This window comes from Acomys minous (assembly GCF_964271855.1).
Source record: "Acomys minous genome assembly, chromosome: 19".
NCBI lineage: Eukaryota > Metazoa > Chordata > Mammalia > Rodentia > Muridae > Acomys > Acomys minous.
The window spans coordinates 9,190,189-9,213,795 of NC_140499.1; the positions used below are offsets into that span (position 1 = coordinate 9,190,189).

The 23,607-nt window shown below is 47.3% G+C and overlaps 1 protein-coding gene across 1 annotated transcript in view; it reads left to right on the plus strand.

The window, feature by feature from the left end:
* SLC7A14 (solute carrier family 7 member 14) overlaps positions 1-23,607 on the plus strand; it is a 111,908-nt gene that overhangs the window by 48,943 nt on the left and 39,358 nt on the right. Inside the window, exon 2 of the mRNA XM_084769102.1 lies at positions 8,540-8,992. Within this exon, the coding sequence (XP_084625228.1) occupies positions 8,692-8,992 (301 nt within the window). The 5' untranslated portion in view covers positions 8,540-8,691. The remainder of the gene's footprint in view (positions 1-8,539; positions 8,993-23,607) is intronic.

Consider the following 23,607-nt stretch of genomic DNA (forward strand, 5'->3'; position numbering starts at 1 on the left):
ACCAGAGACAAGCATCTGTGGCCCTGGTATAAAATCAAAGTCCACACCTGATGGGCCTGGCAGGGGGAAATAAACAACAAAAGCAAGGGTCTCAGTATAGAAGCTACCACCAAGATGGCTGAGAGAGCCAAGTAGTCACTGGTACCAAGGTCAGAAAGGACCATTAATTCAGGCTCAGAATGCCAGTGCAGGTGGACCTGCCATGTCCTGGGTACCCACAGGGGTGTCTCCATGTTGGGGGATAGGAGTCAAGGCTATAGGAGGATGGGGGAAGATGTTTCCCTGTTTTCAGTGGGCATCAGAGTCAAGTGGGTGCCTGCTGGGACTTCCAGGTTCTTCTTTACTGAAAGAAAAGATTGGGCAGAGACATGTGGGCAACAGGAGAAGTAGGGACCAGTTATCATAAAAGTTTCCTTCCAAGAAAGAAGGAAGGACAGAGCTAAGAGAGAAGCAAGAGGCTACATGGCACCCAGGGCTGGGGGGTCGGGCCCTCATAGGTCGTTGTTTAACGTGTATTCTATTCATTGCCGATGACTTCTTCATATGCTTATTTTATTTTATTTTTTGGTTTTTTGAGACAGAGTTTCTCTGTGTAGCCTTGCCTGTCCTAGACTCGCTTTGTAGACCAAGCTGGCCTTGAACTCATGGCGATCTGCTTACCTATGCTCTCCAAGGGCTGGGATTAAAGACGTGCACCACCACACCCAGCTTCATACGCTAATTTTAAATTACCTGTACTTATTTAGTGCGTGTGCACATATGCTGGTGTGCATGTGTCCCTGCACACGTGTGGAGGCCAGAACTTGTGGGAAACAGTTCTCTCCTCCTATCAGGTATGTCCTGGGGAACTCTTCAGACTTGTAAGCCGTTTTGTGATCATTGTATGACCTCATTCTCTTGCCATGATGAAGAAACATAAGGGAGAGAGAGCTGGTTGCTTCAGGCTTGGTTGAGCAAGGTAACTTGAGTCCCTTGAGTAAATGACATGTTGTGCTGTCTACAGCCAGTAGAAAACATCCTGACTGAGGGCTGGGTGGCCTGCTAAGGGTCATCAGGAGCCACAACAGTGACAGTGTTGACAATATGCATCACCGTGCCTTCTATTGTGCACCATAGCTGAGAGCTAGGCACCAAACTTTACCCCATTTTAGAGACAGCCAACCTGAAGGGCAACACTGGAATCTGAAGCCCCAGGCTGGACCACTTGTCAGGAGCCAGAACCTAAGCCCCTTTGGAGAATCCGTGAGCCTGGAAGTTTAGCCCTAGACCCCGAGATATGGAAGTACAAGGGGCCTCAGAAGGGCCCTTTGGACCGGCAGCCAACCAGCGGTGCTTACCAACCAGCGGTGCTTACCAACCAGGCAGGTTCCACTCCTGACTGTAAAACCATTCTGCTTGAGGACATTGATGAGAAGAAGCCTGTTGTGATTGTACTTGGTCAGACACTCAAGGGGCTGCCTCTGTCACTGATGGTCCCTGCTGCCCAGATGTGTCCCCAAAAAACCGGACACTCTTCACCAAGAATAGTGTGGAAGGGTCTATTAATCCCTACCTTTCGGGAGGCAGGGGATGGGAATGGATTTCTGACTGTTTACTGTTTGGTTAGCTTGCATTTTTCTTCTGCTCTTAGCCACTAAACAAACCAGTAACTTATTTACAGAGTAAACTTCTGAGCCATAATCATTTTTGTCCTGAAACAAACCTGCTTTTAGCATCATCAGACTTAGAGCCATGAGCGAAGCCAGGATGACTCTGCTCTCAGGCTCTGTAAGCCTTAGGGGTAGCTGGGAAGTGTTTTGAGAAAGTTAAATTCAAGTGCTAGGCAAAGCACACCATGCCTTCATTGCTCGGCTTGGAAAGGCCACAGCAGTGAGCTCCAAAACAACAACAGCTCTCTCTCATTAACATAATCTGTGGTTAATGAATATGGAGATTGTCAATAGTCACCTAGAAGCTTCCTTTTGTACATTTTGTTCTCTTCAGCACAGTTCTGACCAAGAAAGGCAGTGTCTCTAAACCCTTGTTTGGATCAAGTGAGCAAGAGCTCAGTGTAAGTTCCTGGAGGGAATTAAGCCAGGAAGAAACTCTTGCCACCGTCACCCTTTGTTCTCGCTAATGGTCCACATTTTCACTCCAGTTTCTTGTAACCAAGAATATGGGACGCAAATAGAAGCTGCTGCCCCCCTGATGCGCCTGGCCTGCTTCTCTGGTGGCCTTCTGACAATGTCTGATACAGGCCTCACCAAGACCCTAGCCCCCAGGGAACAGCTGCAGACCGTGTGTGTGGCCTGTGCAGCCCCGGCAAAGGAGGGCTGAGCAGAGACCCCACTAAGCTACCCAGGATAGGACAGGAAACGCGAAGGGCCTGTTCACTACCTCCTGTGGCATAGGGCAGTACTATACCTGGCCTGGGGCATCCAGTCCCAAGCTTAGTTTTGTTTGTTTGTTTGTTTGTTTGTTTGTCTGTTTGCAAAGGGTTCTGAAGATGGGAACACACACCTACGCCCCTCAAAGACCCGAAAATGGGTCTGTCTATGTTTACATCACTCATGACCCTCTTCCTCAGAGCCTCCAATAGTGAGTTGTACTTCATCTACCAACCTCTCTCCTGGCAGCAGCCCCACAACTGCTCACTTTACACTTCCATGTAAAGTACACTTTACACACTTGACACCATACCCCTTTACCATACCCCAGGCCATTGCCAACAAAAGGACTGATAATTCTTCAACTATGTGTAGTGTACTGACTGACTGGCCAGCCACCATGGTAACAGGGAGAGCGTTGGCCTGGCTTACGACATCCCTTTCTAGCTCGACAAAGACAGTGGGTCTCAACCTGTGGGTCGCAACCCTTTCAGGGCCTATCAAGGGTCATGTAAGAGCATCAGAAAACACAAATATTTACATCATGATTGATAGCAGTAGCAAAATTACAGTTATGAAGTAACAACAAAAATAATTTTATGGTTTGGGACTCACCACACATGAGGGGCTGTATTAAAGGGTTACAGCATTAGGAAGGTTGAGAGCCAATGGCAGAGGGAAAATAGTTTATTCAGGATGCTTCAAGAGGCAAGCAGGCTGAGGAGTAATTATAGTACTCCCTACAGTCTGGAACATTGGGGTCAGAGGCCTACTTGGGAGGAGCACTTTTGTGAGTAGGGTAAGTTTCCTTGTGTGTGACTCCCTGGCGTGTAATTAACTCACACTTTCCAGTCTGAAGGAACACAGTTCTGGAAGGTTAGTGAGAACACCACACATGTCATTTCCACTTATACAATCTCCGCCATCGAAGTAAGAGCCGTGTAAATCAGAGTTATGCAAATAGGGGTGGGTAGTCTTAGCTAATTAAAGTTCAGCCATGTTCAGTCAGTTGCCTGGCACGGGGCTGCAGCTCTGTGGTCTTAGGTGACAGCATTCTGCAGCCAGCAGTTTGGGTAGTGACTACAGTTACTACTTGGACTATGCTTGTGAAAATTCCCAAACAGGGCTTTGTTTCACCTCCGGGTCTCTTATGAATGCCCTCCCATCATGCATAGCAGTTGCAGTGAGCGTGCAGAAAAGCCATGATGTCATGGTACTCCACTGTGTGACGCCTCCTGGTGGCCACTCACTGCCTTTAGGGACAAGCTCACCCTGCGGCTCCTACCATACTGACCCCTGGGTATTTCCATCAGGACAGCTGGGAGTCTAAGCACTGGCCTTGCAGGAGGCTACACCAAGCCCTGGCCCCACTCTGAAGAAGGCTGTGACCTTGGGGCTGTACCTTTCCTGCCTTCCATTGCTTCCTCTGCACTGGCACATTTGTGGCTACAGTTAAGCTGCTGTGGCTTTTGTCTGACTCACTCATGGCGCTCAGATCCTTCTTCTCGCTCTGCCAAGAACATTCTTCCCCATGCTGGGCACTACCAGCTCTCCAGTTACTCAAGAGCCAACGCTGTTTCTCCAGGGAACATCTCACCCCCCTTCACCACGCAGTTTTGTTTTTGTTGTTTTTTAAGTTTGAGAATTTCACACATTGGTACTGTGTTTACATAATTTCCATCCTTCATTCTCCCTACTCCAACACCTCCCTCATTCCCTCTCAAATTTATGAGTCTTCTTTCATTACTAAAGAATTCCATATACATGTGTAGCCTGTATGCGCATGTTTAGGGATGACCTGACTCTGCAACCAGGAGGCTGCCTTGGAGAACACTGACACTTTCTCTGTCTCTCTGTCTGTCTGTCTGTCTGTCTGTCTGTCTCTCTCTCTCTCTCTCTCTGTCTCTCTCTCTGTCTCTCTCTCTCTCTTTCTCTCTCTCTCTCTCTCTCTCTCTCTCTCTCTCTCTCTCTCTCTCTCTCTCTTTCTGTCTCTCTGTCTCTCTCCAGCCATTGATTGCCTGTAGCTTGTCATCTGTGGGTGGGGCTTGTGAAATTTTCCCTATCCACATTGGTGAGTCACTTGGTACTGTGTCACCCCTGTTTTAAATCTGCCCCAGTCTACACTAGCTTGCCAGGGCTGCCACAACAGTGCATCTCTCACTGGGAAGGAAGTGACAGCCATGAATCCACACTCATTTTCCTATAAGAGCCCAACGTTGGCCCCGACGATCCGTGGCTCCTATGGTTTCACCAATCAGGAAGGAAGACACAGAAAGATGAAGATGAGGAAGAGAAGAGAGACTGAATGCAATATAAAGAGGAAAAAGAGAGAAGGAGGAGGAGCAGGAGGGGTAGAGGGAGTAGTGTATAAACTGATCACATGACCACTCAAAAGTGTCACTAAGGAGAAGGTCTTTATTGCAGATACCAGGGAGAGAACAACCAGAGGCCTCTGGGAGAGTCCAGAGCAAGGAAGGAAAACACAAGACTGGACATGGCCAAGGTGGGGGCGTGGAGTGAGGGAGAAAGAGGAACAGAGGACTGTCGCGAGCAGAGAGTTTACACTCAGAATCCGGAACAAAAGAGTCAGGCCAAGAGCAAGTGGTACAATTTAGCAAGAGAGGTTTATTAGCAATACAAAGGCAACTACAACAAAAGGGTGGCAGCTAAGGCTCCAAGGCCAAGCCACCAAATACCATTTCATTATACTCTTAAAACTATCTTAATTCTAATAGGAGTAGCATTTAGCATCTTATAATATCAATGTTCTGGGAGCTTATGCCATTAGGGTATACGACCTGATATCGCGAAGTTCTGCCGAACAGGTTCGCTGCTGCGACTTGAATCAGTTCTCGGGTTGTTATTGACAGCATGTCTGTCCGCTCCGTCCGGGGGGAAGCGCCCCGTTGGCTGGCAGCATTTCAAGTGATCATGGTGGCAGCGAGAGAGAGAGAGAGAGAGAGAGAGAGAGAGAGAGAGAGAGAGAGAGAGAGAGAGCTAGCGAGCGAAGAGAGCTGGCTGCTTCTTCTCAGGGTTTTTATACTTACTTTAACCTTACCCTCTCTAATTCACACATCTAGCTTTCTGCGGCACTCTTATCACCAACTTGCAGTCGTGGCTGCTCCTAGGTCAGAACTTACTATTAAGGTTTTATCTATCACTCACACATCTGGTCAGACATCAGCTTTTTGGGCTGTCAGCTATTTTCTACGCTGGGCTTTGAAACAAGCCCTGACATGTAGCTGCTTCCTACACTGGGCTTTGAAACAAGCCCTGACATGTTTATTACAAGGACCAAGAGCAGAAATCGAGAGAGGAAGCATAACGGGGAAATAACAGAGCTACACGGAGAAATGAGTAGCTGAGGGGAAGGGAAGCCATGAAGCAAGGATGCCAAGGGGACTCTGAAAGGTGTCACAGGTACTGGTGACCCTAAGGAGCTGGAGATCAGCATGTGCTTTGATATGCTAATGGACACCACACCTAGCCATTTGTCCCTTGTGACAGTGATAAGGAAATGGTTCCTTTGGTAGGTGGGGGTGGGGGGTGGGGGGACGGGACACCAGCTTCAGGAGTTTCCCAAGGAATGCTGGCTTCCATCCAGAATTTGGCCCTGACAGGAGGAACACAACACAGACACTTGGCACCGGGAGTAAATTAAACCGGAAGGGTTGTCACCCAAGCCCTGTGCGTTCCACCTGATTCTCCTAATTAGTGCTGTTTGCAAAGCCCTTGGGAGGAGACAGGCACAACATTAGGTGCTAAGTAGTATTAATTAATAATCTTGGTAAGCTGGGCGTCAGGACACACACCTGTAATCACAGCCCTCAGGACGAGGATTCAGAGAAGTGTCAACTTCACGACCAGCCACATTGCCTAGCAAGACCCTGATTCAAAACTAATTAATAGTCTTGGATTACGTCAGCAAGAGCTTGTGTGTGGGACTAGCCTAGGCTTACCAGTGCAGTGTCTGGGAGCAACGTTTCACACACTTCAAAATATCTCCCTAGAATCTTATAAGCTTCTGACTTCCCAAAAAAAACTAACCTCAGGAAATACACAGTGGGTGGGGCCCTCTTACGTCAATCATCAGTGAAGAAGATGCCAACAGACTTGCCTACCAGCCAATCTAATGGAGGCGTTTTTCTCCGTTAAGGTTGCCTCTTCCCAGATGACCCATGTGTGTCAAGACGACCAAAAAGGCTAGCCAGCACATTAAGTCCCTCTACAGATAAGCCCGTTCCCACATCCAGCTATTTATTAGAAGAGGCTGTGTAAGAGTGTCATTCTCCCATGAGCCACACTTCAGTGCCGTGGGAACCTCAGTCTTCTTAGATGATGAGAAATCCTTCTTAAGTTCCAAACCTATCAACTTATTCTAGAATTGCTTTCCTGGAAGTTTCAATGTCCTTATGTTTTAAGACCATCCAAACTATCCTGCATGCTGATACAACAAGCAGACTTTCAAGATCATCATTAAGGCTCAGATCATCATGTGAGATCTTCCAGAGGTGTAGGACACCGTCCTATGCATTTTCACTACTCGCCCCACCCCCACCTCAAACATCAACAGAAGTCCTCACCATATAATCTTCCAAAGTATCCAAACTACTTTCTGTTTCATTTCAAAGCCAAACTCAAAACAACCCCAAGAGAGGCATGGCCCCTCTTAAGAATCACAGCTCTAAATCCGTGGTCTATTGTTTTTTTACAAATGAGGATAGTGTGTTCACAAAAAATATATACCCCAGGACCACAGATCAAACCTTGTCAGAGCCAAGTAAGAAGCTCATAGGAGTTGAGGCAGCTGATTGATTCCTATGGGCCAATTATTGTCCTCTGCGATTCACATGCATGCTCTGGCCTATCCATCACATTAACACCAAGCAGATGACGTTGTTACTGGAGATGTAGGAGCAGATCCTGGGCCCCGGCAGCCCTAATGAACTAGGTTCATCCACCTGTCGTCAATGAGTATGGTGGCTTGAATGAGAAATGCCCCTCACAGGCTCACGTACTGGAACACTTGATTCCCAGACTGTGGTGCTAGTTGAGAGGATTACAGAACATTTAGGAGGTGGAGCCTTGTGAGAGAAAGCATATAAATGTGCTCTGAGATTTTATAGCCTCGCCCCACTTCCTGTCCGGTGATTTCCTACCAGCTCTGCTTCCCTATCAGCTTCCTTTCTTTGGTTGAAAGTATGCTCAGCCTGCTTCCTGCTCCCCTGACATGCCACTCCACCAGGACAGACTCTGTCTCTCTGGACCCATAAGCCAAAACAAACCCTTTCCTCCTTGAATTGCTTTAGTCAGAACATTTTATCACAGCAACAGAAAACTAACGAACACAATGGATAAATGAAAGAGACAAATGAAGAGCTAAATGCAGAAAAGGAGATTTATCAGTGTGGCAAAGCTGGGAAGATAAACAAAAGGGTTGAGCAAGCCCCTCCTCCAAGTCCTCCTCCATGGTCCTAACATTTGATTTGGGTTTAGACAAGAGCTATCTAAAGATATGTATAGCTAAGCAGCCTTTGTCGCTATTGTGGTCCCAACATCAATATCTGGACTTCAGTCTTTTCTGTGAGGTCATCTGACAAACTGTCAGAACTGTGTGGAACATCTTTCTGGGAGACACATTCTCCCAGGAGCTGGCACCAGGACCCTAATCTTTTCCTTCTCCCAGCATGAAGTTTCTGGAGAAAATCTACTTCTTTGAAGTATGGTTGGAATTCACCGAGGGAGGTACACCCATCTCTTCAGAATGGTTTCATTCTGGTCAAGACTGTATAATCCCATGAATCCCTAAGACTGAAGCACAGAGAAAAGAAATGGCCTACCGAGGGGGCTAGATCACCAACCTCTGATTGTGAGATACAAGGCACGCTTCAGGTGCTCATATAAGAGTGGAAGGGAACTCAGAAGGGAGAACAGAAAAATGGAGGGACCCCATATTGTGAACACAAAGGACACCATCATACCTGGTGGTGGTGGTGGTGGTGGTGGTGGTGGTAGTGATGGAGGAGGTGGTGGTGGTGGTGGTGGTGGTGGTGGTGGTGGTGGTGATGGTGGTGGTGATGGTGGTGGTGGTGGTGGTGGTGGTATGCCAAATGTGTATCCAAGCCATGGTTTGCTACCATGTTCTTATCTTCTTCTTTGTGTTTCTCTTGCAGACGTTGATGCCCAAGACAAGGCTGCTGTTGGTCCCTCTGGGCCTTTCTTAAAAGGACAAGCACTCATTGTCCCATGAGCTCCAGGATCATCCACTAAGGCTTCTGTAGACCTATTCTACCATCAAACCGTCACTACAATCCTACTTTTCAAGATGAGTGGCTTCCTGGCCTCCCTGGACCCCCGGCGGGTACAGTGGGGGGCTGCCTGGTATGCAATGCACTCTCGGATCCTGCGCACCAAGCCAGTGGAGTCCATGTTAGAGGGAACTGGGACCACCACACATGGGACCAAGCTAGCCCAGGTGCTCACCACTGTGGACCTCATCTCTCTTGGAGTTGGGAGCTGTGTGGGCACTGGCATGTATGTGGTATCTGGCCTGGTGGCCAAGGAGATGGCAGGACCTGGTGTCATTGTGTCTTTCATCATTGCCGCTGTTGCATCTATATTATCAGGTAAGTGGCGAGGAGAAGGATGTCTCACAGCAAGCTTTATTGCTGATCTGGCTGCTGCTCTTTCCACTCTACATTTGTTTATTTATTTTATGTGCTGTGGGGGTGCTTGCCACAGCCCATGTGAGGGGGGCTAGAGGACACCTTGTGTGCGTCAGTTCTCTCCTGCTACCCTATGGGTCTGGGGAACTCATGACTGTATGAGCAGCAGACGCCCTTCCCACGAAGCCCTCTCTGCAGCTTTCTTTTAGAATAGTCAGTAATGAGCTGTATTAAGTGGCAGTGACATGGCTTGTCAGTCTTTTTGGTCTCCAATGCCAGGTAGGTAGGGGACTAGATTTTGACCTGATGGTATTGGTTTCTGTTTTCTGTGGTTTTCAGTACAAGCAGCAATTCTGGTGCCCACAATTCTGGCCCCCAGCCTCTCACTCTCTGTTATGTTATAGCTACTCAGCTTCTGGTTTAACTCTTCCTTTCCTTGGAAGATGGGTTGGGTCTCCCAGAGGGAGGAGCTGAGCACACAGCCGGTATAAAACAGTAGCAAAGGTTGTGCAGAATAGCAAACCAGCAAGTCCCTTGCTCTGACATGACTGGCTTTGCGAGGCAAGGAGAGGGAAGCCAGGCAAGGAGGTGTAGTGCTGCTGTAGAGATCGAACCCTGTCTACCTCAACAACCTCAGTGACGCCGCTGTCACCTGCAGGGAGGCAGCAGCCCCTGCTCTCCCTCCACCCAGGGTCGAGCAACTCGTTCAAAGGCAAGGCCTATATGCTGGTGACTGCAGAACGCTCTTCCACTGCCTTTCTCCCTTTCCTTCATTTTCTCCAGAGCTGCAGGCCATAGTATCTTCCCAGAGTGTCGTGACAGGTCAACACTCAACAAGAAAGGAAGGAAGGAAAGGAGGGAGGGAGGGAGGGAGAGAGGAAGGAAGGAAGGAAGGAGAGAAGGATGGAGGGAGGAGGGAGGGAAGGAGGGAGGAAAGGAAGGGGAGGAGGAAAAGGACAGCATTCTGGTTCTTGGTGGCACAAAAACATGAGACTTTCTGGGCCCAGGGCGGCTGATTGTGTGTATCAGCGATGTACAGGAGCGTGTGTTTGAGCTCTTCAACTGTTGCAGGAGCAGCCACTCTACTACAGGGCAGGATTTCTGTGACTTGTGCACGGCATCACAAGGAACCCCTGCAGTACCCTTTATCCCTATTACATATTAACATTTAGCTTTCATCCACGAAGAGCAAGACAGACTACCAACAGCAAACTGAGAGGTGTACTGGCCCTTCTCCAACACGTTTCATGTAGTAAGGAAAGATCCACCGGGACCGATCCTCAGCCTCAGCTCTACATAGTCCCCTTTCCTGGAATCACCCTTTACTCTTCACGGAAACTAATAAACTGCATTTATGCAGATTAAAGGACTTCTGTCTCCTTAAAGTAAATGAATTATTCACATGAGTGAATTATCTGGCTACGTGAAACTAGTAATGTGATTGCAATTTTCCCTAAATTTTATTGACAAAAATTATTCATTGCAGATGTATAGTTGTAAAAAGGGTAATCATTATAGAACTGATCACAATAGCAGGAGAGATAGGCACCCGGCTAGGGGCTGTCCTAGTTTCACTTACTTTCCTGTAATTAAAATACCTTAACCAGAAGCAACTCAAGGCAGAAGGGGTTGACTTGAGTTTACTGTCACTTGAGTTCACTCCATCACTGTGGGTGACGTCATACGACAGAAGCTTGAAGCAGCTGGCCATAGGCAGGAGCAGGAAGAAGCCCATGCACTCATGGTCACTTGCCTGCTTGCCAGTGCTCAGCTAGATTCGTCTTCTCTAGTCTTCAGCAGTTCGCCGCCCTCTGTCAAGGGAATGGTGCACACCCACAGTGGGCTGTGTCTTTCTACATCAAATAACTTAACTAAAGAGAGTCCCCCGTGGGCGTGCTCACTGACCAGGCCAATGTAGACAGCCTCTCATTAGGACTCTTCCCAGGACTATACAGTTTTCCCCCAGACCCTATTCTAGTTGGATACAGTCCCCAGACTGAGGTGGTCCCTGTATGCAAATCCTCCTTTACATGATGCATAATATCTAGAAAGCCATTGCGTCCTGGGAGCCCATCCCTGGCCCCAGTGCTCACAGCACTATATAACATCTCCGTCTTCCTTGCTGAGATGGAGAGCTCAGCATTCACCCAGCCAGCATCATGTTAGAGCCACTGTGCAGCACCAGCGGTTTGCAGCCCTGGTAGGCCACACCTCTTCCCAGCTTTCCACTCAGTGACATGGAACTGTAGACCTGAACTCAGCTGCAGTGGGGCTGCGTTCTTGTTGTTAGCCTGCGAGTTGACTGTTAGGCATTTCCCAGTCTACTCCTAGCCCAGCTCCACCACATGCCCAGACGCCATTCATCGGCTCTTCTCCACCACTGCACCAGGCACCAGAAGAGAAACGCCTGCCTCTCCCCCTCTCTCCAGATGGCCCCATCCATAGCATCATCGCTCCACGCTCTGTGGCTGACTCATCCCCTGCTGAGGCCAGCCAGAATCCTTCAGAGCCAAAACCAAAATAACCTGTGCCAAAATTGTGAGATTTGCAGTGGGTCTCTTCAGCCGGGTGCTGCACTGCCATGCGCTTTGGTCACAAATGTCCCCTCCACCTACATCCCCACATCACTGAGAATTTAACCAACCTTTCCCTGCTTCTCCACACCACAACAGTCCAGTCCTCTCCATCTCCACCCTTGTTAATATTTGTTGCTCCTCTTCTCTGTCCCTGGCTAAATCCCACCTCAGGCGGAAGAAGCCAGGTCTCTACCTTGTATGTTTGTCTCCAGCAATAGTTGCTGATTGATAATGAGAGTGGAAGGATGAGGGTGTCAGAATAAGAGAAGCTAGCTTGTCCCAAGCATACAGAAAAGTACCATGGGAGAAAGGGCGCTCGCAAAGGAGAGGCAAGCTGCGCTGAACACCAGGGCCGCTGACTCCTCAGAGGAGAAATGCCACAGTGAAGCCAGGTATTTTTTGTATGCTAACAAAAATTAGCAATGAAAAGCAAAAAGGGGAAAGTAGTAAGATCAGTGAAAACTGTAGGTTTCAATGAAGTCAGGAAAATACTGGAATTAAAATATTAATGAAGTGAGGCCAAAGGCAGGAAGTGACGTCAGAGAGGGAACCGTATGAAATTTCGTGTCTGAAGTGCTGTGTAACCAGTGAGGCTGAGTTTTTTACTTGGAGCCTGGGTCAGCTGCTAACCAGCTGGTGGACTTAAGGCAAGTGTGGTAACTTCTCTAAGCCTCAGTTTCTCCATTTGGGAAATAAAAGTTAAAGTTGCTGTGACATGTAAATGAGGTACCTGGTACAACGCCCAGCACACAGCCCTAAACAGTTGTTGTGCATCAAACTCTATTGTAGGTAACTACTGTAAAATATGGTATTTTGGCTCACCGTATCTTTTCAAATTAGGTGTATTACTCTGTTTTCACTGCTTTAACTAAATACCAGGATCTAGCTAATGTATTTTTTTAAATGGTTGCTTAGTTTACAGCTTTAGAGATTCAAGAGCACAGCTCAGTTTGGAGCCCTTTCGACTGTATCACATCTTGGATAAGGCCAGCGTAGGCTACATGAAACCTTGTCTCAACTTTTCCCTACATATTCTATATGCAAATCCTTCATTAAATGTGTTTCATTATATAGCCCTGACAGTCCTGGAACTCACTACGCAGACCAGGCTGGCCTCGAACTTGCAGAGGTCCACCCGCCTTTGCATCCCAAGGGCTAGGACCAAAATTGTTAGCAGTCACACCTGGCTTCAAGTGTACAGCTTTGTAAATGTTTTCTCCAAGTTTGCAGCTCTTCCTTTAATTTCTGTCTACTTATATTTTAAAATACTGACTTTCCAAGTACATGCCCTGAAATTCTAACTCAGCTGGGGCTGGGTGTGGTGCCCTGGGGCTGGTCCCTTCCTTAAGACCCCCTAAGACACAGCCATGCTTGGGAACTGCTGTGCAGTGGGAAGCAGGGACCTATCTGCCACAGCCAGGACCCACATGGAGAGGAAGCTTACTAAAAGGCATTTCACAGTGCTGACAGAAGCTCAGGGAATCTTTTTGGCCATGTAGCCCTCTTCCTCCATGCTACATAAGCCTTTGTGATCCATGAACTAAGTAGGACGCTGAAGCTACTTTCCCTCCAACTGACCATGACCCACAGGTCCACTAACTTCCCCAGATCCTTTGCCCAGCTCCACTCTGACGTGGTCACTGCCCTCTGGCCTGTCCCAGGCGGTGAGCCACTTATCAGAGGAAACAGCTTGTGCCTAACCTCCCCTTTTTTGTCCACCAGCTTTATCTGCTCTTTGATAACTCCACAAGCCCTGTTCCCTGACAAGCCTGCAGAGCCCCTTTTATAGTATGTTTTGAAAAAGAACATCAATTTTTTTTCCTGGTTCTAACCTACAGCCCTGTGGAGAGTGGGTGGGGGCAGGATGGCTTATGCACTCCCCTTAATTTACTTGGCTACAGATGAAACAAAGCCAAGTTCTTATGCCCACAATGTCTGGCCATTCAAAGTCCCAAGAGATGCCCATGAGCCTAAAGAGGGAAAGAGCATCAAGCTTGGTGGGGGTTTTCCCCCCTAGGCTTATGTCTAGTTTCTCTTTTAGTCTAATTAAAACCAAACTCACAAGCCCAGCGTGGTGGTGCACACCTGTAATCCCAGCACTCAGGAGGCAGGCGGATCTCTATGAGTTCAAGGCCAGCCTGGTCTACAAAGCGATATCCAGGACAGCTAGGGATATCATACAGAGAAACCCTGTCTCAAAAAAACAATAAATAAATAAATAAATAAATAAATAAATAACTGAACTCACGAGGCTGGGGAGACAGCTCATCTGGTCAATTAGCACTTGCCGAGTTGAGGTTAAATGCTACTACACAGGCATGGAGAAGTTCAGTGACACAAGCACGTACATATTTTAGCCACACAGTGGAGACCGAATGAAGGTAGGAAACCAGATGTGCTCATAATGAATGAGACATAATGAGAGACGACAGGGCTCGAGGCTCAGGGCTCTCTGACAGGGAAAGTCAAAGTGAAGCTTGGAATGGAGAGGGTTTGAACGGGCAAAGGGCAACCAGCAGGACAAAGCCAAGCTCCTCCTGTCCGAGAAAAGACCTGCAATCGGTGGCTATTTTGAAGTAACAGGAGAACGAAGGATTTGACACCGTAGTTCTTTTATTTTTTAAAGATTTATTTATTATTATGTATACAGTGCTCTGCCTGCATGTACACCTGCAGGCCAGAAGAAGTCATCAGATGGCTGTGAGCCACCATGTGGTTGCTGGGAATTGAATGCAGGACCTTTGGAGGAGCAGTCAGTGCCCTTAACCTCTGAGCCATCTCTCCAGCCCCACACCATAGTTCTGATAGCAGAAAGAAAGAAAACCAGCCCAGAGGGGCACACAGGACCCGTGTGGGTGCTGAGCTCACATGTGGACACAGCATCACTTCCATCCTCACCACGGCAGGAGGCTGGCTTCCGTCCTGCTCTGGGAGAACCTGGAGCCGCGGTCAGAAGGAACTTCCTGTAAGTCCCTCGGCTCTTTCAGGAGAAGCGAAACTGAGATTGGAGGTCTTAAAACCCAAGCTCCTCCTTCTCGGGAGGCCATCTTTGGGTTTCTGGCATCGCAGCGAGAAATTGTCTCACTGGAAATGGATGGATCACTTGCTACCAGCTCTTACTGATCATCACAAAAAGGTGATTAAAAAGTTGCCAGGGGCTCAGCAGGTAGGTGTTTTAGTATATGGCTATACAGCTTAACATTAGACCCAAATAGGCATGCCTGACCTGTTGTAGCACACAAGCTGTGTGTTGCTCAGTGTATATACAATCATACAAAGTACATGACAACGTTGTGCTACAATGTCACAGGTTGGACATACCTGCATATTGATATGTAGGGCTTGACTCCTAACATCCTTAAGACTTTCAGCACCTCCAACCTGCCCTCAGGTCCACCCACGCCATAGTGGTGGAACTCCTGGGGGAGGGGCCCCACGGACACATGGTGAGCCCTAGGGTGCCAGCCTTTCCACCCTTGCTGGCCTGCTCCTGAAGGCGTTCTTTCTCAGAGTTCTGACATAGTCTCCCAGTTACTGCAGGCTGCTATGTCGTGGCAAGGAAAGAGTCAAAGTCTTTAAAGAGATAAGGATGCATATACATATACAAATTCTGATGAGTCTCTTTTTTTTTCCACAACAAACCATTTTTACTCCCTCAGTGAAAAACAAACTGGGAGTGAACTGGGAGGACTGGTGCACAGTGGCCCCTTTTCTTTTTCTCTTTACCACACCAGAGCAGCAAGGAAGTGCATGTGCAAAACTCGTGCCTGCCCTCAAACCTAGGGTCAACCAGCTCTCCAAAGTAATGTCCAAATACATAGCTGTCTGCTGAAACCTTAGTGAGCATAGCAGCCAGCCCAGGGTCTGTGTCCCTGAAAGCTGAAACTTGGTAAGAGCCTTACTGAAAGTCAGTCTTTATTACTGCTGTTATGTTTACTGGGCAAACGTTATACAATGCAGACACAACGCAACCTCCCACTAAGTGTATTAGTGGCTCCAGTCTACGGTCATCATAGTAACTAAACTCTTGAAGACTTTTAATATGATATGCCTGGCATCAGCTGTGAAACCATGACACAACACACAAAACAGAAACAAAAACCAAAGCACACTTCTGCTATGGATCAGTGTGCAATGGCACTTGCTCTCAAGCGTGACGGCCTGAGTTCCATCCCTGGTGGAAGTAGACAGTCAGTTCCCACAAATACCTCTGACCCCATATGCACATGGGCACACGCAAAAGAGAAACCTCAAAAGCGTCAGCGAACAAACACCATTATAATAGTCATTTTACAGATAACAACACTGAGGCTCAGAGACCTTAGGTGGCTTTTGTAGGGCTGCCCTGAATCAGCTTGGCTCCTGAGGCCGTTGTCTGCAAGCCGCTTGAACAAGACTCACACCCCTAAATCCACAAACCTCAGCGCTAAGCCTTCCTTCTCTGGAGCTCTGAGCACAGCTCACAGCTCTCCCAGAGTTACTGATCAGGGGAGCACTTTTGTGGGTCAAAGCTTCTCTTAAGTTGGGTCATGCAAATGTCTTCCAAGCTCAGTGTCTTCTATCATCTGTCAGCAACAAAAAGAAGGGCACTTGAAGCTCACGGCACTCTGCTGGCTGAACAGCTTGATTGACAGCCTTGGAGGAAGGATGTCAGGCCCTGGTTCAGAGAAGGTATACCCATCTCAATGGAAATGTGCACGCTTCTCAGATTGCTGGTGATGAAAACCAGTTCCCTCCAGAAAACTCAGGAAAACTTGGCCTCCTTTTATATTTTCTGCAGCCCCTGGCAGAGTGGACAGTACAGGGGCAATGCGACAGACAGACCACTCACTCTGGACTCAGCATAGTGAGAACTCCTGCTGAAAATAGGAAAGAGCTCTGAGAGAAAGAGAAGAGTTGACATCTACGCAAAGAAGCAACGCGATCATCTGTGAGGCAATTCTGAACGCCGCCAAAGCCAACCAGGCCCGGGCCAGCTGTCAGGACACCCACAGCCTCGTGCAGCTCTGCCCCTCAAACAGCTCGGGGTCCTCAGACAGGCTCTCCCAACACTCAGTCTGTTCCTCCTTTATAAAAAACGAAGAGCTTGCATTAGATTGCCTGTAGGGGGAATTAGAATGAAATAGAACTAAGGGAGAAGGAAGACTTAAAAAGCAGACTCCTCTTGTCTCCCCCACGTGCCAACTCACAGCCCCATCTATTCCGTAGCCCCTGGAGGCCAGGGACAATTAGGCCTTGCTGCTGAGGTGTCTCTGTGCAAGCCCTACCCCGATGCTTGCTTGCTTACTCCGTGTGTGACTTCCGGATGTATCTAACTAGAGCATCCCAGACAGGCGGGAAGTTACAGATGTGCCAGGTATTAACCCCTCAGCAGCCTGCGGGGAAGCCAGGCTACAGCAGGGGCCCCAGGCTAATCACCTGACTATTTTAAATATACCTTCCTTCCCACAGCCACACAGACACAAATTTGTGATGTCATCAGAAAGATGGGTAAGTCCTAGCTACCCGTCTAGACCTTGGATTTATCATCTTTAGGTGAATATAATAAAGGTTTCGGGAACAGCCATTTTGAAGATTATGACTATATTATGCAAAGTGCTTAACAGAGCCCATACACAGGGCTATGGCCAGTAATATTCACCTTTATTATTATTATTATTACCACTCTAAGCTGATGCACCGAGGGCCCTGCTTAAGCAGATGAGCCAGTCAGGATTCGAAATCTGAAGCCTCCAGTCTACCTGTAGCAAACGGACTCAAAGGCAGGTTTCCTGAGCATGACTGGGCAGGCAGACCTTGTACAAAGTAACTACACTGTTCTCCTTGAAGGTGTCTGACCCAGAGGAATTGTCTTTTCTACAGGGGCCACCCCTTCTAAAAGGCTATGCTTTCAAACATACAGAGGCTGTGTCTCGAAACCAATGTACATTAGCGCACCCAATAACTGTTGAATCTTGGTGTGAGAATAAGGGAAAATAACTGAGTCCCATGACAAAGTGTAGGCAAGGCAAGGCATTACCAAAGGACCAGGGGTAAACATCCGAGATAGGAGAGAGCTAATGATTAAGAGTTAGTGCCAGCCACGCCTCAGCCCTCACCTCCACGACCTCAACTGTGTGCTCCTCGCCTAACTGCTTGACCACAGCAGCTCAGTGGCTTTGATAGTGCTAAGTCTGTCAGCTTCAAACAGTGCCCCGCTCCCTACATCACTCGTGCCCAGGGACTGGCGCTAAGAGGTCACAGCCACCCAAGGAAATCAGAGAGCTTCCAGCAAATTCCATTTGCATTATGCAGGAAATGAGAACATCAAAGCAAAAGGGAAAAGGGTGTTGGACCGGTGTTAAATGGCCACACGGGGTGGAGATCAATTAAAGAAGCAGCAAAAGAAAAAGGAATTGAATGCAGAGTCCGTGGGAAGGAAGGACAGATTTTCACACTAGCAGGCAGGACACCGGCACTCGCAAGCCACAGAGACTGATAAAAGGCCACACATGGCACGGCACTGGCAGTTTCTGAGTTCTAACGGAGGCAAATGCCACTAAGTAAAGGGTGGCGTTAGCATAAAGAAGAGGAAATAGCAAAAAGCAGAATGGGCCCTCCGTCTGCCTTCATCCTGGTCACAGGCTTGACTGTGAACGTGATTTCCTAACATGCATCATAGATGCTTTATGAAATGCACCCCCGCTGCTATTTTCACAGATCTGGTCCCCTTCAGAGCAATTAAACATGAATTCATAACTTAACCATTTACATATGCATGAGCATACATGTATATGTAAGTGTGTGTGTGTGTGTGTGTGTGTGTGTGTGTGTGTGTGTGTGTTATGAGGGAACTCCTTCAGAGGACACACGGACTGTTAAAGTCAAATAGAAAGCCCTTACAGTGACTGGCAACTGCATTTGAAACTTGCTCAAATCATGCAGCCCCGAGGCTCATGACTCTTGACTTTCTAGCACAGAAAACACATCCTGGGTTAGCACACTTCAGTTAGAAAGAAGCAGAAATACAGAAGCCAAAACAAGGCTAGTATATTTAGGGACTTTCCCAGATGCATCCTGAATGGGACCGTTGACTTGCTCTGTCTTTGCTCCTGTTTGGCAGGTGTTGCTGCCTCCTGCTGGGCTCCAGGGCCTGGATGGGCTTCTATGCAGGTGTCATCTGTGCTGGTGTCCAGGCCTGCTACACTCATGTGCACACACATGCACGATCTCTCCATAGATCCTAGTTACTCTTTCTGCTTTAGGATATGTATTCACTCAAAAGCATTGACTGTATTAATATATCCTGAGACATTTATTTTAAATGGCCCAGCTTGTAATCTCTCATTGTACCTGTACAGGCATGAATGTGTGTGTAGATATTTATGAGTGTAGAAGTGCACATCTGTGCACACACAGAGAGGTCAAAGGACATCCTCCAGTAGCATTGCTCAGGATCCATCTAACTCCTCCTCCTCCTCCTCCTCCTCTTCCTCCTCCTCTTCCTCTTCTTCTTCTTCTTCTTCTTCTTCTTCTTCTTCTTCTTCTTCTTCTTCTTCTTCTTCTTCTTCTTTCAGATAGGGTTTCACACTGGTCTGAAACTCACCAAGCAGGCAAGGATGGCTGACCAGTCAGTCCCAGGACTTCCCTTGTCTCCTCCCCACTAATGGGATAATAAGCACAAGCCACCATGTCCAGCATTTTTATGGGAGGTCGGATGTGAATCTCAACATTGAACTAGGGTCCTCAGGCATGCAGGGCAAGCACTACTAACATAGGGGTTAGCAAGCACTATACTAACACTGGGGTCTCCCCAGGCTAATCCTTGGACTCAAAGAAAATTAACAACATCACAAATCTCTTGCATGTGGCTACAGGATTCCTGCTCTTTGACAATGCTGTTAAGTTGTCTTAATCACCAGCATACACACATCTGAGCACTATGAGTCTAGCCAAGAGTACCCTCGGTGTCTCACATAGAGTAAATACCCTTTTCAAAAAGTCACCAGCGTGTCCAACACTCTCAGTAATTCCTTCCTTCAAAACGCAGCTGAAAATATACCACTGTCACTAGGGGCTGCCTAGTCAGAAACAGTCTATCAGAGGAACCCCAACCTGTGTCTGTCACCTGCGCTACAAAGCCCTGTGGTCACCGTTTCCAAGGGGCTCAATCCTCCCAAACCCACAGTAAGCAGGTGGCAACACTCCCACTTGAAAACACAAAATCTGTACTTAAACTTCCTAGAGCTCACAGGAGTCTAAGAAGGGAACGGGCCTACGGCGGGGACTCCGCAGCTAAGGTTGCTTAGCTGCTCTTGCAGAAGATCAGGGTTTCCTTCTCAGCACCTACATGATGCAGCTCACAGCCTGTATCTCCAGTTCCAGGGAATCTGAGGCCTTCTTCTGGCCTCCATGAGCACGTGCACACGAACTTGTGCAGGCACATGCACACATACACATAAAATAAAGAGAGTCTCTACAAACAGGGGAGGACGGGAATTCTGGGTAAGTGTCCCTGTATCCACATAATTTTTTCTAAACCCAGAGTCTCTGGCCCATGCAGCCCCTCTCTGCATGCTGCCCCAATTTGAAGGAAGTTGAAAAGTCAAGGGACTTTGGGAAGATCCAAGTTGAAATGGGGCTGCACACTGCTCTCCCTAGACATTGCCTGAGAAGCTGCCCAGAGGGATGGTGGTCTCGCTTACTCCTCAGATGCATTGAAGTACAAGATGAGGGATATTAACTCCCCAGAGGCCAGAGAAGGCAGAGCTCTCTGAGTTCAAGGTCAGCCTGATCTACACAGTGAGTTCCAGGACAGCCAGGGCTACTACATAATGAGACCCTGTCTAAAAAAAGAAAGGAAGGAAGGAAGGAAGGAAGGGAGGGAGGGAAGAAAAAATAAGGAAAGAAAGAAAGAAAGAAAAAGAAGGGAGGGAGGGAAGAAAGAAATAAGAAAGAAAAGAAAGGAAGGGAGGGAAGGAAGAAAGAAAGAAAGAATCTCCTCTTTCTCCTCAAGAGAGAGTGTTGAAAAGTACTTGGAGAGAGACTCACCAGCTGTCACCGCCTCAACTCCTTCTCTTTGTCCTTTCTGCCCAAGGCCTTTGCAGCCCAGTTGACAAAGTCATCTTGAAAAGGAGGATTGGGTCTCCTAAAAAGAGATTACAGCAAAAAGTGGGAGCTGTCTCTCCCAGTCTCTCAAGGAAGGCCCGGAACAGAACAAAGTTCCTATTAAAGGCATAAAGTCCAGGAATTAAAAAGTCCAGGTCCTCCTTCAAAAGTACTTGAGCAGAAACAGCCTGGGCCAGACCCTAAAATAATCCCCCAACACCCCTGCGGGTGCTGAGTCCCTGAAATCATCAGCTAACACACCAGTTGTGTGTAGTCTCTTAACCCTCCTCTGGGGCAAGTGCTCCTGCGCCAACACTCCAGAAGGCGCTGGGCCCAAGACACTCCCTGACCCACAGACAGCAGCTATAGAGCCCTGAGAGGTTACCTACCTTATGCCAGGAGCCACCTATACAATAGGCATCACTGGTGCTTTCCAGGTGGGAAACTAAAGCTCTGTAAGGGACCAGCTTGGGCCAAATGATGGCTCATGATGACACACCATGGCACAAGGTGGAAACTGTACTCTGAAAATCTCCGAAATATTTTCACAGACGGATATTTCAAGAAAAACACTAGCATGTAGGCTATGCATGCATTTAGTGAACTCATTATTCTACTTGGGGTCAATTCCCTATTAGGACAGCTTATTTTCTTCCCCCTTTAAATGTTGGTATATTGCTGTCATGGTTTGAAGGATTTGGGGGCTCTCTGTTCCCTACCCAGCTTTAATTGGAGTTCTGGCGGGTTCAATAACTGAGAATGCCAGGCCCTCCCTGATTGATGGCACTGGCTGCCCCAAACACAGGTAGTTACTGTCCCTCTAAGCCCTGACTTGGCAGAGAAATCATACGTCTCTTCTTTGACACAAAGACACAGAGGCGTTCCCAGACAAATTGCTTTTCTTCCAGACACATTTGTAAAAATTGCCTGGGTTTCTATGACAGGCAATGGGGTATGCAAGGTTGCTCAGGTAAGAGATGGTGGTGGTGAGATGGGAGGGAGACACCGCCCAATGCATCACTCCCTGAAAAGAAAGCCTGCAGTTTTCCTGGCTAGCCAAGAGCATCCGGAAGAGGGCATGAGGGCAGGTTCACCTGGTTTAGCTGCATGCAACTTGAGGGTAGAAAAGTATTTCTCAGAATCCAGAAACCTGCCTCTCAGAGGAGACAGCTGGGATGGGGACTCTTGGGCATCTGGGATTTAGTGTCTTGGAAAAAACCAGATGTTTCCGATAGGAGCCACACTCTATTTTTCTCCAAGGTCCTATAATTTCTCCTCATATCCCAGTCCCAATCACATCTCAAAGGGACCAGCTGCCTTTGAGGATATCTTAGCCCCATCAGAAACTTATCAAAGAAACAGATGTTTTACGAAAACTAAGAAGACAGGTGACATCAATTTTAGCAAAATGCCTCTTTTGGAGAGGACATTGTCAAAGGCATGCCAGAGGGTCTCAGTGGCAAATCACACTTGTGTGGTCCAGGGTGGACTCCCTCCTGTGCCTGAGGGTTGGTAGATAATTAACACTAAGCAGGAACTGGATGGAGAGGTGAGCAGTCACTGATTCATCCATCCGTCAGCCCAGGCCACCACCCAAGGGCAGCCCAATGGGTCCTGAGACTGGAGAGCTAGAAAAGTCTCCCATTAAACATTTGCATTCATGGGCCAGCAAGATGGCTCGTTGAATAAAGGCTCTTACTGCAAAGCCCAGCAACCCGAGTTTAATTCCCAGGAACCAAAGAGAGGAGGAGGACTGACTCCTGAAAGTTGTGCTGAATACCATACCTGCTCACACACTTACATTGTACAGGCATGCATGGATGCACACACATTGTAGCATGTATACCCAGACACACACACACACAATAGCATCCCTGCCAACACACTTTTACACATGTGCATGCATGCATACATGATACACACACTGTAGCATGTACACGTACACACACACACACACACACACACACACACACACATGTTTAAGGCCATTTCAGAAATTCTGTCCTAATTTCAAGCAAAAATTCATCAAAAATATTTTATTAACTGGTCACCCAGCTCAGATGCAATTTGAAAATTAAACATTCTAACATTATATGAGATGGATCTGCTCGGCTGAGTATTTTCATGTTCTATGGCATAAATCATCTTCAACATTTTCAGAGTTAATGTTTTGAGTTTTTGTTTTTTGTTTTTGTTTTTTTGTTTTAGTTTGTTTTTTGTTTTGTCTTGTTTTGGTTTTGTTTGTTTGCTTTTGTTTTTGTTTTGTTTTTTGGCTTTTGCAGGCAAGATTTCTCTGTGTATCCTTGGCTGTTCCTAGCTGTCCTTGGCTATCCTGGAATTTACTCTGTAGACCAAGATGACCTCAAAATTAGAGTCTATCTTGCCTCTACCTCCCAAGTGCTGGGATTAAAGGTGTGTGCCACCATCACCACCTGACACGTATTTTGATCTTATAATTGTCAATGCTGAGCACATCGTCTCTTGCTAATATGTAGTACAAAAAATGGAAGAGGTAGGTTTAAGAAAGTTTTGAAAATTCTACTTTAATTTCAAGTGAAAATTCACTTAACATTGTTTTAATAAACTGGTCATCAACTCAGAAACAATTTATAAAACCAAACATCCTACCAGATAATCCAAAATTGTACTAATTTGCTATGTATATGCTGAGGAATGACAACAGGAAGATATTTTAAATTTTTATTCTCTGTAATTTAAACCGTTGTTTCACAAAGGCAGAAATTTTTATGTACACAATAAAAATTATGCAATTCATAACTATCTTAGGGATCCTATTGCTGTGATAAAACACCATAACCAAAAGCAATTTGGGGAGGAGGGGGTTTATTTCAGCTCACAGTTTCACATTGCGGTCCATCACTGAAGAAAGTCAGGGTAGGAACCTTAGAGGTA